The sequence below is a fragment of the Heterocephalus glaber genome, unplaced genomic scaffold, assembly GCF_053883595.1.
Source record: "Heterocephalus glaber isolate CG9 unplaced genomic scaffold, H.glaber_assembly_v1.0 deba00001720, whole genome shotgun sequence".
In the NCBI taxonomy this organism is placed as follows: Eukaryota; Metazoa; Chordata; class Mammalia; order Rodentia; family Bathyergidae; genus Heterocephalus; species Heterocephalus glaber.
The window spans coordinates 1,177,534-1,191,175 of record NW_028258433.1 but is presented as its reverse complement, the minus strand read 5'-3'; the positions used below and the strand labels follow the sequence as shown (position 1 = coordinate 1,191,175).

The 13,642-nt window shown below is 44.9% G+C and overlaps 1 protein-coding gene across 4 annotated transcripts in view; it reads left to right on the top strand.

Moving 5' to 3' along the window:
* Slc7a1 (solute carrier family 7 member 1) overlaps positions 1-13,642 on the top strand; it is a 75,726-nt gene that overhangs the window by 53,458 nt on the left and 8,626 nt on the right. For all 4 annotated transcript variants that reach the window (XM_021236317.2, XM_087199506.1, XM_004854790.3 and 1 more), the window contains 6 exons: positions 703-861; positions 3,188-3,362; positions 7,642-7,763; positions 8,364-8,586; positions 9,766-9,905; positions 12,620-12,722. In XM_021236317.2, the coding sequence (XP_021091976.2) occupies positions 703-861; positions 3,188-3,362; positions 7,642-7,763; positions 8,364-8,586; positions 9,766-9,905; positions 12,620-12,722 (922 nt within the window). The remainder of the gene's footprint in view (positions 1-702; positions 862-3,187; positions 3,363-7,641; positions 7,764-8,363; positions 8,587-9,765; positions 9,906-12,619; positions 12,723-13,642) is intronic.

Genomic DNA, 13,642 nt, shown 5'->3' with positions numbered 1-13,642 from the left:
GCTATCACAGTACCACCTCTTAGGTGGAAAGGGAAACTTGTTTTGCTATGTGTATATATATCTATATATCTATAGATATATAGATATATAATCGTAATTTTCTAATACACAGACAAATGTCTCTCAGTTTACAGTGGGCTTATACCCTGATAAACCCATCATAAGATAAGACTACTGTGAGTTGGAAATGCAGCACTACCCCTGACTCACTCTACAGCCTAGTCAGCAGCATAGCCTGCTTGTGAACCCTTCCGATCCTGGGGCTGACTGGGAGCTATGATTGCTGCTGCTGCCCAGCACTGAGACAGGGTTCATACCAAATATTGCTAACCCCAGAAAAGATCCAAATTCAGAATTCAAGTACAGTTTTCATTGAATGCATGTTGTTACATATCATCTTAAAGTTGAAAAATCCTACATTGAACATTTATGAATCAGGGTAAATATACATCCAAAACATGCGACATACATACATATTGGGTTGAGATATAAAATGCATTTCCTTCCAGCCCCATGAATCTATTCTTTTTACTCACTCCAAACACTGGTTGATGCTCCCACTGGCTTAGCATTGACAGTGGTCTGGCTGCCACTGGGGGGATTTATGCCATCTGCGAACCCCTTTGTGGATGCCATAAATGTCACGCTTGGTGACAGCCACTCTGTTAACTGTTTGAATGACAGCTGTGTGTTTTGTGGCAGGTACTTCAAGTGTAGCAAGAGCCTGGAGCGCAACCTTTGATGAGCTGCTTGGCAAACCCATCGGGGAGTTCTCACGAAAACACATGGCCCTGAATGCTCCCGGAGTGCTGGCTGAAACTCCTGACATACTTGCTGTGATCATAATTCTCATCTTAACAGGTAAAGCCACACGTTGACAAAGAGACTGGTTTGGAGCATTGGGTAAATGTTTCATGACAGGCTCCTATTAGGCTTCCTTTTTGTCTGTCTGTCTCTTTTTTTTGTTTGTTTATGCTGGAGCTGGAATCTAGGGCCTTGTGCATGCAAGGGAAGTGCTGTGCCACTGAGCTACACTCCCAGGACCTTTGTGTTTCTTTTCTTATCTTTAGCCCCCCTCCACATACACTTTTTGTTTGTCTTTATAAGACATGCAGACATTTCTGTTCATCTGTCCAAGCCCTAAAGACTTGTAGATTCACACATAGTTGTCTGAGTTCTGTGCCATTTAATTAAAAGGAATCTCAGGTGTTGAGAATAATTGTTTGTGGAGTGAGATTTTGTCAGCACTGAAGGTTCTTTGTACAAATGACTCAGGACTAAAAATCCTTTTGACTCAGTGGATGACCATTTGGAAAGGAAAATGGTCATTTGTCCTTCAGGAACATGTGGAGGGCTGAACTCTGTCTGGAACATTAATGTTTGCCTGCATGTCTAAAGACATCTCAAGTGCTTGTGCACTGAGCAATCACAAAACACCCTTTTAATAAATAAGTCATGGCTACAGAATTTTTAAACTCCAGATATTGTTTGACGCAGTTTATGCCATCTTCTTGTTCATGACCTTTGTCTGTGTCTCAGCCACTAAGATGGGAGTTTTCCTTCTTGGAACTTTTACTATATGTACATGAGACTGAAATGCTGATGAATTTTCATCTGAGTCTAGAAAATCTTGGCTCAGTTTTAAAAACAACATGCCTTACCTTCCACACTGAGTAATTGAAATAATTTTGCACAGGCCAGTCTCGGCAGTATTTCTGGTCTAGCTGGCAGAAATGTGTGTCAGAAAATAATTTTGGTCTACTATAGTGAGACTCTCATTTTCATAAACATGAGAGGGAGGGACACTAAAGAAAAAATATATTGGAGCCTGATGACATCTTCACCCCACGATTAATTACTCAATTCTCTTCTAACATCTGTATTTCAGAATTCAATCTAGTATGTACAGCAGTTTCTATTTTAAGATGTATAGAAGGAATCCATGGCAGGGAAGGAGTCTCAAATCATGACTGTTTGAGTAGTGCTTGGCCTCTTTTCATGCCCACCCTAGAGTTTAGCCATGTGTGTTAGTCAGCTTCCTATTACAATGGCACATACCTGAGATAATCGTCTCATCTATCACGGTGGGTGCGCGTGGTTGAGCAAAACCATTCACCTCATGGCCAGAATGTGAAAGGAAGAGGGAGGGACTGGGGCCCCACGGTCCCCTTGCAGGGCACATGCCCAAAATACCTAAAGACCTCCTGCTAGACCACTCCTCCCGAAGCTCCGCCATCTCCCAATCGTGCCACCTTGGGAAGACACCTTGGCAAACACTTAAAATCCAAACTGTAGAACATGGAAGTCCCTAAATGGCACGAGCACCCTAATGTGGGTACTCCTCAAAGACAATGTTGTCATGAGGTTCCCGTGCCCTTTTATCACTTTGTTGATTTTTTGTTGTGTCTTGTTTTGATTTTAAATGTGAGTTCACAAACCAGAGCTAATGTGGCTTAGACTTTTGTGTGTGTGTATATGCTGGGGCTTGAACCCAGGGCTTTCACACTGAGCTACATCCACAGACCTTTTTATTTTTTAATTTAAACCAGGGTTTCTCTAAGTTGTTAAGTTGCCCAGACAGAGCTTGTGATCCTCCTGCCTCAGTTTCCTTGAGTGCTGGGGTTATGGGCATGCACCACCACACCCGGCTTAGACATTCCTCTATATGCACTGAGGCCAGTGAGGAATCATGTGTTAGTGGTTTCAGAACCAGAACACTTGTTGCTGCCACTATGACTAACATCCCAGAGTAAATGTGAATAATTTCCTCATCTGAAAAACTCTCATTCTACCAGGAAACTGTACAGGTATATCCTTCTTGGAGAAAATAAAGTTACGTCCCTTCCAAGAGAGGGGGTGGCTTCCTGTGCATGTTGAGGCCCTGTCTGTCCTCTGCCAGGCACTTCCTCTCCCTAGGAGGTTGACTGTCACATTCCAGATCTCTGCAGCCCCTTGGTGCTCTGTGGGTGGTTTTCTCAATTCCCAAGGAGATCGGGGAGCTTGGGAAGCACCCCATGAACTTCAGTTATTTAAGTCCCTGCCACTAGGGTCATGTATGTCTTTGGAGGTTCAACACTGTTTGCATTCTTTTTCTGTCATCTTCTTATTCCTATCCGCATTGCCATCCTCAAAGTGACCTATCTGGTATGTGGTTAACATTCAGGATTTTTGTTTGTGCCTTTCTCAGGACTTTTAACTCTTGGTGTGAAAGAGTCAGCCATGGTCAACAAAATATTCACCTGCATCAATGTTCTGGTCCTGGGCTTCATTGTGGTGTCAGGCTTTGTGAAGGGATCCATTAAAAACTGGCAGCTCACAGAACAGGATATCTCGAATGCATCCAGCCATCTGTGTCTCAACAAGTGAGTCTTCTTCTGTCTCTTGGCATGTGACAATTCTCCATATTTGATATTTAGTGCCATGCACACATATTTGGATATTTGGGGATATAATTGGCTAGGATAATATGTGCCCTAAAAATACACAATTCAAATTTATTTTGTTGATTTGTTTTGCTTTGCTTTTCTGCAGTGAAGTCACAGGGTGTTTTGCAGGTTTGGAATGTGTGCTAAGATTTATTCCCCTGAACTGGACAGCACTTTGCATGATAAGGAAGGTTTCAGGAAAACAAAACCATCATTTCAACTCCAAATAGTTGTCACATTACTTAAAGAATCATTTGCCTCATATTTGGTTATCTGATCAACCTTTAAATTTTATGTTCAAAAGATATCCTATTTTAAAAGGCCTTTCTATAACATGAGTAATGTACAGGGAAGAAGCAATAGGTGGAACTTTTACTAAAGGACTCTTTCCACCCATTTGGTGGAGCACGGAGAGGCCCCTTCACCCTGATGTTTCTGATTCAGGACATTCAGAGGTTGAGACACTTGAAGGCCGGCTGTCTATCCTGGGCTCTCTTGGGCCCCTGAGGGAGCCCTCCCCAATATGCTCCTGTTATGTAGGAAACAAAGCCAAATAATTGTAATTTGTCTGTCAGATCTTCTCTGTCAGATTTTCAGGTGAGTTTTCGTGTCCCAGGATGGAGAATGGGGAATTGGGTTTGTCTGTGATTCTATTTTCTTCAAGGCCAAAGGCTAAAATGCTATGATACAGACACCTTCCGAGATGCGGTCATGGCCATCTTGGAGACTCAAACGTCTTCCATCTTGTTCTCTCATCCCTGACATCAGCGGTGTTGTCCTCCACTGCCTGGTCAGTGCTAGCCTGTGGGCACAAGCACGCCCCAGCTTTTCGGAAGTGAAAAGAGAGTATGGGAGGGGAGCGCACTCAGGGCTTCTGAGAAGAGACCACGAAGATACACTGTCCCACTGTCTGCATTCCCTTGGCGACAGCTCAGTGGCTGGCCACGTCTCGCTGCCCTGTGTGGGACAGGAGACCTCAGGAGTCACCTCAGAGCCACCAAGTCAGTGACTAGTTCAGGGGCAGGTGTCCGGCCACCTCCTCCAGTGCTCTGATCAGTGAACAGGCAGTGTGTGTGACCACTCCATTCCTTAGAGCAGCAAAGTGTTGAATTAGATGCAAGAGATCTCACTAATGTTACAATTATGTGGTTATGAACTCAGATAAAAATAAGCCTCTCCTAAACTCTTGAATTCGAATGAAAATAAGCCTTTCTCTCTTAAACTCTGTATCAGAGAAACAAGGATTTTTAATGTATCATTTCTAAGCATTCCAGAGTCCTCTGTATGCCAAATTTATTGGTACCCATTAATTCAAGGTGCAATGTAGCCAACTCAAAATATGCTTTGAAGTACCGCTGTAGACTTTGAAAACTTTGAGAGTGGATTTTACTAGTTACTGTTCCCAGGTTAGGAATGAAATACTGAGGGCTCCTCTTGCTTCCTGGTTGCCAGTTGAGAGTTAGCATCATTATTTCTATCAAGAGATTGTGCCTTCCAGTGGTATTTGTTTTCACCAGTCATCCTTGAACTGAGTGCCCTAGCACTGACTGAACTGTGCTGGCCATCCAGATAAGGTGGTTTTTGTCACCCCAGACCTTTGGCCGCAGGTGGGGCCCTTCATTTCCAACCGAAGTTCTGGGACACTGCTGTTGGGGGGTGGGGCGGGGCGTGTCTCAGGATCAGCCATTTGAAGAGGTGAAGTTCTGCAGGCCTGGAGTATAGCTGGCTCTTTCATTTCATTAAAATCTGCACATGGCTTTTGTTTTTGCCAGCTGTAGATTTGTGTTTCCGAGAACAGCCATGTAGTCTTGCATGAAATTGCTTTCCCTCTGAAATAGCAAGGCATTTCCTGACCAAATCATATATCATGTGGGAGCATCAGCCTGCAGAATTGGGAGGCTGCTTTGCCTGCACTGAGTTTGGAATTTTCTGATATCTTTTTCCTTCCATGGCTTTCAGGGAACCCTTTTAGCCTGGGTTAGTCTGTCTCTGGGTTTGGGCTTGTAGTATCACACTACAGTTCCAGCGGGCTTCTCCCTGCCTTGACCTGTGCTGCCTCTGGCCTTCTTATCCAGTATCCTGGAAATAGATAACAGGGGAAGTAAGAGTGACACAAACTTATGCTATGTGGAAGTCTGATGGGGTTTTGTACGACAGTGTGTATCCATTAGGACAGAAACTCCAAAATAATGTTGATCTCATAAGATAAAGGGTTAGTTCTCTTCAGTGAACGGTGGACATGGTCAATAGCCTGTGTCAGGAATCTAGTCCTTCCATCTCATGGCCTTTTCCGTGGCCCATGTTTCCACGACTACCTGGCCTCACGGTGGCTGCTCTTTCTGCTTCTGTTAGCAGAAGGAAGAGGGAAGCGTACAAGAGCGCCTTCCCTGCCCTCATCCCCACACATTACTCAGGAGATGCCTGTACCACGTCTGCTTTGGTCCCATCGCTGTGCCCACATCTAGAGTCTGAGAGGCATAGGCTTGATTCTCACCGCTCATGTTTCTGGCTAAAATAACTAAGGCTGTCGTTCCTATGTAAAAGGGGGAAATGAGGCTCTTAGGGGTGACTGACAGCTTCTATCAGGGTAGCAGGTGGCTGCTCTTACTTTGGAGGCTTGGTAAGACACATTTACTGCTAGCTGGATGGGGGCAGGCCATGCATGGGAGACCTGTCCCTGCTCTCGCACCCTACTTTGCCAGTCATTTTCCTTGCTAAAGACCAGTGGAGTGGAATCAGCAGGGCCGGTCACCCAAACTGCAGAGGAGAGAGTATTGCACTAAAGCCTGGATTTAGCTCCACTGTGTCACGAGCTGACCTTTGCCAGGAGGTGACCAGGGCAGTTTCCCCAGTCCTTCCTGGACAAGCCAGTGGCTTGCGGACCCACCACCACATCCATTCACCAGGTTAAAGTGTTGGTTACCTATGAAGAGCCTTTGAAAACTATTTCTAAATGTTTTAGTTCAAGGCCCTGTAGAGTACATTCTGTAGATATTTTACATTCATACTCTGTAACCGAGATCAGAAACTCCCAAACTTCAAAGTTGAATTTAACTTTTTGAGTAAATAAAATAATCACACAGTTCATGTGTCATAATGTTTCTAAGAGCTTTTCGTGAAGAGATCTTGTTCCCATTCCTTTCTTCATGTACTTCAGCCCCACTCCCACAGTGAGTGGTCTTTTTCATCACGTTTGGTGGGGAGGCTTCTAGTTTTTCTCTATATAAAACAAGCAAATGTGTGTATTTACCACCCCCCCCCCCATTTTTCTGCCCCTGGCCTTGTTCTCTTACCAGCCCTCCCTGCAGTTGGGCCTTTGTATATCAGGATCTCTCCACTGAGGTCCAAGGAGCAGGTGCAGTGGATGCCATTGTCAAGGGAGCTGGCTCACCTGGTTCACAGCTCCAGAAGCTCCCACTTGGGGGTGTCTGACCCACCTTGTGTCAGTCCCGAAGAGCCAGTAAGATGCCTTTTCCTTTGCCCCCTCCCTCAGCCAGTCATCCAAAGCTCCTCTTCCGTGTGTTTTTCTTATTTTCTTTCATCTGCATGACTAAGATGCGATCTAGCCCTCACTACCCTTCTGCCAGGCTCCTCTCTCTGGTCAGTGATTCAGTCTTCACATTTCTCTTCCCTCTTAACTGCAATTCTCCAGCCTCCCGAGGCACTCCTGCTTCACAGCTGCTGAAATCGAACCATCAAAGGTGACAATCGGTTGTTTCTATTCATAGCTATCTCGGCAGTTGTTGACCTCCTGTGTAGGGGCACTTGAGAGATGCCGTGGTTGACTAAAACAGTTCTCTTTTTTTAGCCATAGTTTCTGTGTGGGAGCCTTGAGTTTCTGATAAGTACAGGATGTTGGGTGGGGATGGTGCCTCTGGGTGGCAGCTTTGTGTCTCCATGTCCCCAGAGGTCTTGGGGAGGAGGGTATGGGGCCAGCCCCAGTGGTCGGGCCCCTCCACTCCCCCACCTCTCTCTGCAAGTCATTATGTACAAGATGCTTCTGGACCAGTGATAGTATGTGCCATCATGGCTCTGGGCCCTGAAATACAGGGAGGCCTGCTGCCCATGGAGTTGTCAGACCATGATTCAGGGTCTGAAGCCCCTGGGCCTGGCAGCACCCTAACAGGGTAGGGTGACTATCTGGTATTGCTTCTCTTCAGGACTTGAGTGCTGCGCTTAATTGCGATCTTTGACTGTGGCTTTTTTTTTTTCCTAGTGACACAAAAATAGAGAAACATGGTGTTGGTGGATTCATGCCCTTTGGGTTTTCTGGTGTCCTTTCGGGGGCAGCGACCTGCTTCTATGCCTTCGTGGGTTTCGACTGCATTGCTACCACTGGTATGCCCTGCCCCCCACTACTCCCTTGCCCCCCTGCCTGGAAGACATGAGAGGCTCCTACTACCCATAGCCAAAACTTCACTTCCTGCTCCAGTTGCCACTCTTGCACATGCCAATAATGTAAGGAGTTGCAGCTTGCTACTGATCTCCTTCTACCTCTTTCATCACTTCCCGGAGTGGTGGTACCTGACAGGATACTGTGTCTTGAACATAACTAAGAGCTCTGGTCTCTGGTGTTAGACCAGTATAATAACAGCATGGCTCCAGCCTGATTGCCCTCCTGTGTCATCTGGGAGAAATGAGAACTTTGAAAATAATGTCAGTCTGGTTGATTGAATAGGCTGGGCTCCCTTGAGCTTCCTGGATGTTCTCAGCCAAGGGAAACAAGTCTTTCCCTTAGCTGGATATTATTGCAATGGTGGAGGGCCATCCCAGGACTGGGGCCCCCTGGGGCTGCCTATGGTGTGTTACCAAGGGCCTCCTCTGCATTAGGAAGCTGCAGACCCCAGTTCCTGCAGGCTGGACATTCTCGGGTGGCTGTCCTTGATGTTGTGTGGGTGGGCGCAGTGGCTCCTGCCATCTGACTCTTGCTCATTCCAGGTGAGGAAGTCAAGAACCCCCAAAAGGCCATCCCCGTGGGCATCGTTGCATCCCTTCTGATCTGCTTCATCGCATACTTCGGAGTGTCTGCTGCTCTCACACTCATGATGCCCTACTTCTGCCTGGACACAAACAGCCCCCTGCCTGATGCCTTCAAGCATGTGGGCTGGGAAGGTGCCAAGTATGCAGTGGCTGTCGGTTCTCTCTGTGCACTTTCCACCAGGTGAGCAGCTTCCCAGTGCCACTCCTCACTCCTCATGGGGCTGGTTCTGCTGAAGGTGTCAGGCTAGCGAGGCCAGTGGGAAGCGGTACACAGCCTGGTGCTCCCTTTTCTCCTTGCATTCAGACCAGCGCAACAACTCTGGATGTGTGCCTTTTCCCATGCTCTGTAGCTATTAATCAATCCCAAGGGTTACTTGTATTACTAGTAAGGTAGTTTCTCCCATTTATAGGGAGATCTACTCTAAGACCCCCTGTGGAAGATGTTTTCCTAACATATACATACCTGTGATGAACTTTAATTTACAACATAGGCCTGGGGTAAGAGATGAACAATATCTAATAATAATGTGGAACAGTTATAACAATATATTATAATAAAAGCTGGTCAAAATTTTCAACTGTTTATTTCAGGAAATTTCCATTTAATATTTTTGGACTGTGATTAACCACAAGTAACTAAAACGACAGAAAGCTAAACCATGGAGAAAGAGAGACTATCGTATTTTTTACCACTAAGCTCCCAGGACCACCTTTTGGACGTGATCTGATTAATAAGCGACAGGTTCTGTGTGCCTAACCATTGACCTCTGGTCCAGGCCTTCTCTTGACCACCATATTCTGGCCCTTAATTTGGTTGTAAAGGAGGGACTACTTTGTAAAAGCAAACCTTTTACTGGTATTTGATGCTAACCTGTATAAACAGGAGCTACTTGCTAACTATTAATTTCCCACAGAGAAATCCTTGTGAATGCAATGATGCTTTTGTTTCCTGTTTGATTCAGCTAGACATAATTATAAGAATAAATATAAAATTTCCTTTCCATTCAGTTATGTCTAGATTGCGTGCCAACTTAACATAGATGTTCCCTTTTCTTTACCTTTATCCACACGTAAAGCACTGGGGATTGAACCTAGGACCTTGCACATACTAGGCAAGCACTGTACCACTGAGCTATGTGCCCAGCTTACCTTTGTCCACACTTAAGAGTATGTGTTTTTTCTGGGTCGATAGACCAAGTACTGAGTCTCATAGATGGGGGATTTACACAGTTTGGAGAAGAACCAGTTCTTGATGAGAAACTGACCCCTTTCGATGGTAAACCATACATAGTCTCATTCGGTGCCTCTGGTCCTGATAAGCTAGTTTCACTCATGCATTTTGCCCTTTCTTCCCACCTAGTCTTCTAGGTTCCATGTTTCCCATGCCACGAGTTATCTACGCCATGGCCGAAGATGGACTGCTGTTTAAGTTTCTGGCCAGAATCAATGATAGAACCAAAACACCAGTAATCGCCACACTAGCCTCAGGTGCTATTGCTGGTAAGTACCAGAACTACTGTAGTTTCATCTGTCAGTATTTTAACAACAGTTATCACTCCTCAGGGAGACATCTTAACTTGGGCAGCTCTGTGAGAAATTGTAATTTGCCTTTTTAACCCTTGGTTTTTACACTTGGAACCTGATTTTTGAAAGATAACTGCCCCTCTGACAAAAGACAGAGAAGCCAGTTTTACAGAGGATGTGATGGAATTCTCAGAGTCTGAACTCATTACCCTCTCCACAGATAGAGCTTAAAACACACACTGTCCCTTTAAACCGTCCACCTTTCTCCGTTTGAACATCTCCCTGAGTACACTTCAGCAGGTTGACATCTTGTATTACACAAGCCAAGTGGGACTTTTGGTTAGTCCCTGCGAATCCATATCTTCACTCCTGGATTCTCTAGCAAATGAGTGTCCCTCACAGTCAGTGTTTTATAAAATGTGCCACCAATTCCACAGGGCATGTGGAGGGTGCTATTTGCCCCTGAGTTTATAAATAATAGCACACCTAGAGGAGGTTTCTTTTTCTAGTCAGGTTTACCCCTGAGAGGACCAGTGAAGTCACGAAGGAGAGCTCTGAGCTGTGTGATGGTCCAGCATCCCCGATGAAGGAAATAGGGAGCTGAGGTGGAGCTCATACACACTGCTATGTACTGTTTTAGGTTTCCTTGTTTGGTGACTGCATGTTAGAGCCCCAAGAACCAGGAACCAGCCCACTGTACAAGTGGAGAAGTAGAGGCAAGAGAGACGCAGAGAGGATGCACACTCAAGAGGGCAGAGCTAGCTCCTGATTCCCGATTTGTGTTATACCAAAAGCAGCCAGGTTTCTTCCAGGGTCTGAGTTCAGTGGTGAGTGTTTTTAGTAAATTAGGGCATGGGGTACCAGTCACAGTGTACACCACAGTGACCCTCAACCATCTGAAATGAACTAATTATTCATGTGTGCTTAGTTTTGTGGATTACTGTTATAAGAAAAAAGAAAGCAATTTTTATGTATGTAACAAGTTTTTGGAATAATTCTCCACTTTTGTGAGTGATCACAATGTTCAGATTGAAGGGTGCTGTATGTTAGAATATATGCAGCATAATTAAGGGATTAAGTAATTGGAAATAGTAAATTTTTTTAGTGTTTATATGTAATTTGGTCATCCTAAAGACTAGCCTCAATTTCCTTTCTGTGCCAATAAAAGGAGATTGAACTGTAATCTTTCAAGTGATTATAAAGTACATGCCATTCATCAAACCAAGGATTTGCTCTCTCTTTTCATTTGGTGGAAATACAAGTTTCTGGTTTTCTAAAATCTCCTCACATGGAAGAAATTTGTTTCGGATTTCTCTGTGAAGAGAAATGTAGGCATTCATGGCATGCACAGTAGGATACTTCTCTAATTATCCAGAGGCCTTCATTACTCTTTAATCATATTATTTATCCTTAATTTAAGTGTGTTTGACTTGTAGTGATCAAGCGTGGCTTTAGAGATATTTGTGGAAAAATAGTGGTTTCATGTGTATGTTTTAACTTGTATTAATTCCATGTGTTTTGAAAATATTTTAAAGTAGGACTTGCCAAGTTATTATTTAAATGTGAAGTTTGACATACATATCAACATAAATAGAAGCATGTATGCTTATAAAAAGATTTTCAAATCAACATGTATACATCATCATCATCATTTGCAGTGCTGGGGATTGAACGCAGGGTCTTCTGCACATGAGACAAGTGCTGTACCACTGAGTTACACCCTTACCTCAAGCATGCATGTTTAATCCGTGAAGCTGGTGTGTGTGGACCAGGGATTTCGCTCAGTGGTTCTGCCGCCTGCCTTGCAATTGCAAGGTTCCGAGTTCAATCCCTGGTACCCCCCACCCCCCCCAAAAAATAAAGCTTGTGTGTGTGTGTGAAGGGGCTGATATCATTAGGGGATAGCTCTGCAGATGTCTTGCTTGTGAAGTGACTTTATATATGAAAAACAATTCTGCTTTCCCTACTCACCTGTCTGAGTTAGGAGCCCCTCTGAGGCCTTGTAACAACCAGATTTGCCCTCCTTCACCTTCCCTTCACTGTCACCTATTGATGCATATGTCTGGAGCAGATACTGTCGGTGAGGCCAGGGACTGCGGTCTCCCTTATTTAATAGTGCGTACCCTAAGGGACTGGCACACTCTCAATCAGTGTTGTATGGAAGGTGCGTGGGTGAGTGGGTGATGGATGGGCAGTGGCTAGATAGATGATGGATGGATGATTCATATGTAGAAGATGGATGGAGAATGGATGGATGGATGGATGGATGGATGGATGGATGGATGAATTGCTGGGTAGATGTATAATTGAGTGGATGGAGAATAGATGGGTGGGTGGATCCTGGCTCTTCTGTTTGTAGCTTGTTTAACCTGGGATAAGGTTTTTAATCCTGTCTGAACTTAATTCCTTCATCTATTGTGTAGGTGTGGTTTGCAAAGTTGTGAGGATCAAAAAAGAATAAAAGTATTTTTATATAAATATTTATTATTGTTATTGTCTGTTGAGGATTGTGCGTGTGTTTTAACCCAGAAGTTGTCTTCCCTGAAAGAAGTATTTTTCCATGGAAAGGCTGGTGGTTGGACTGGGAATAAGTAGCATCCCTTGGATACCCTGGGCCACAGATAGTCAGTGGTCCTGGCTATTGATGTGTGCAGAGGACCATTCATAAATCCCGATGTCTCTCTTCCTAGCTGTGATGGCCTTCCTCTTTGACCTGAAGGACTTGGTGGACCTCATGTCCATTGGCACTCTCCTGGCTTACTCTTTGGTGGCTGCCTGTGTATTGGTCTTAAGGTATGTGTAGTTTTCCCGGGCTCCATGACAAACGTAAGTATGCCACGGTCGCTGTGTAACTTTTACATTGGTAATAGCTTCATTGGGAGGTCCCAAGGAGAGGATGGGATGTGGTAATTGAGAGCCTGGTTGGGAGGATGTACTAGAAAAGAGTCAAGGGTCACTCCTACTTCCTTCTGTAATGTGCCCTTATACTTCCAGCTAGCTGTTAGGAAGATAACAGCTTCTCAACTCCACTGTTGAGTCTGAGTCCTGGGATCACAATTTTTGAGGTAACCCAATGGCTGTGGCTGGTCCAGAGGGGGTTAGGGGCTGAACTTGGAGGAAATTGGAAGACCAAGGCCTGTGCAGTTAGGTCAGTATGATGCTTCGGTAGCCTGGTTTCCCTGTGGATGGGGGAATGAATCCTGGTCTACGGTGCAGAATGGCCTAGGTGAGGTTCACAGACATTTTACAGGTTTTGGCTGTTTGTGTTTTGAAACAGTAAGCAGCTCCTGGTCTTAGACTTGGTGTCTTGGTATTCTCATCCATTCCAGGCACCCTCTCAAAGCATGCGCCTAGACTCTCATTATTCTTTGCTCTGCGGAAAGGTCTCCACTTTAGGGATGGTCTGAAATAGCATTTGTTGTGTTGGCCACCCCGCAAGAGCCTTCTTATCTCTTTTGAGGAATTTGTACTTTCAAGGCCGCTGATTCCATTTCTGCTGTATTCAGCTCCTACTTTAATAAAACTTAGGCTGAGCCTGAGCAGTGGCTCTGTAGAATCAGCAAAACTGGTGGGCTCCTCATCTCTCCTCAGGCTGAGCACTAGAGTGTTCTCTGAGGTGTCTCCACTTTCTTAACTGACTGAGTCATGTTACACAAGTGAATCAGTGCAAAAATGGTTAACTGTTTTTAGGGTCACTGTTGAAGTTGATGTTA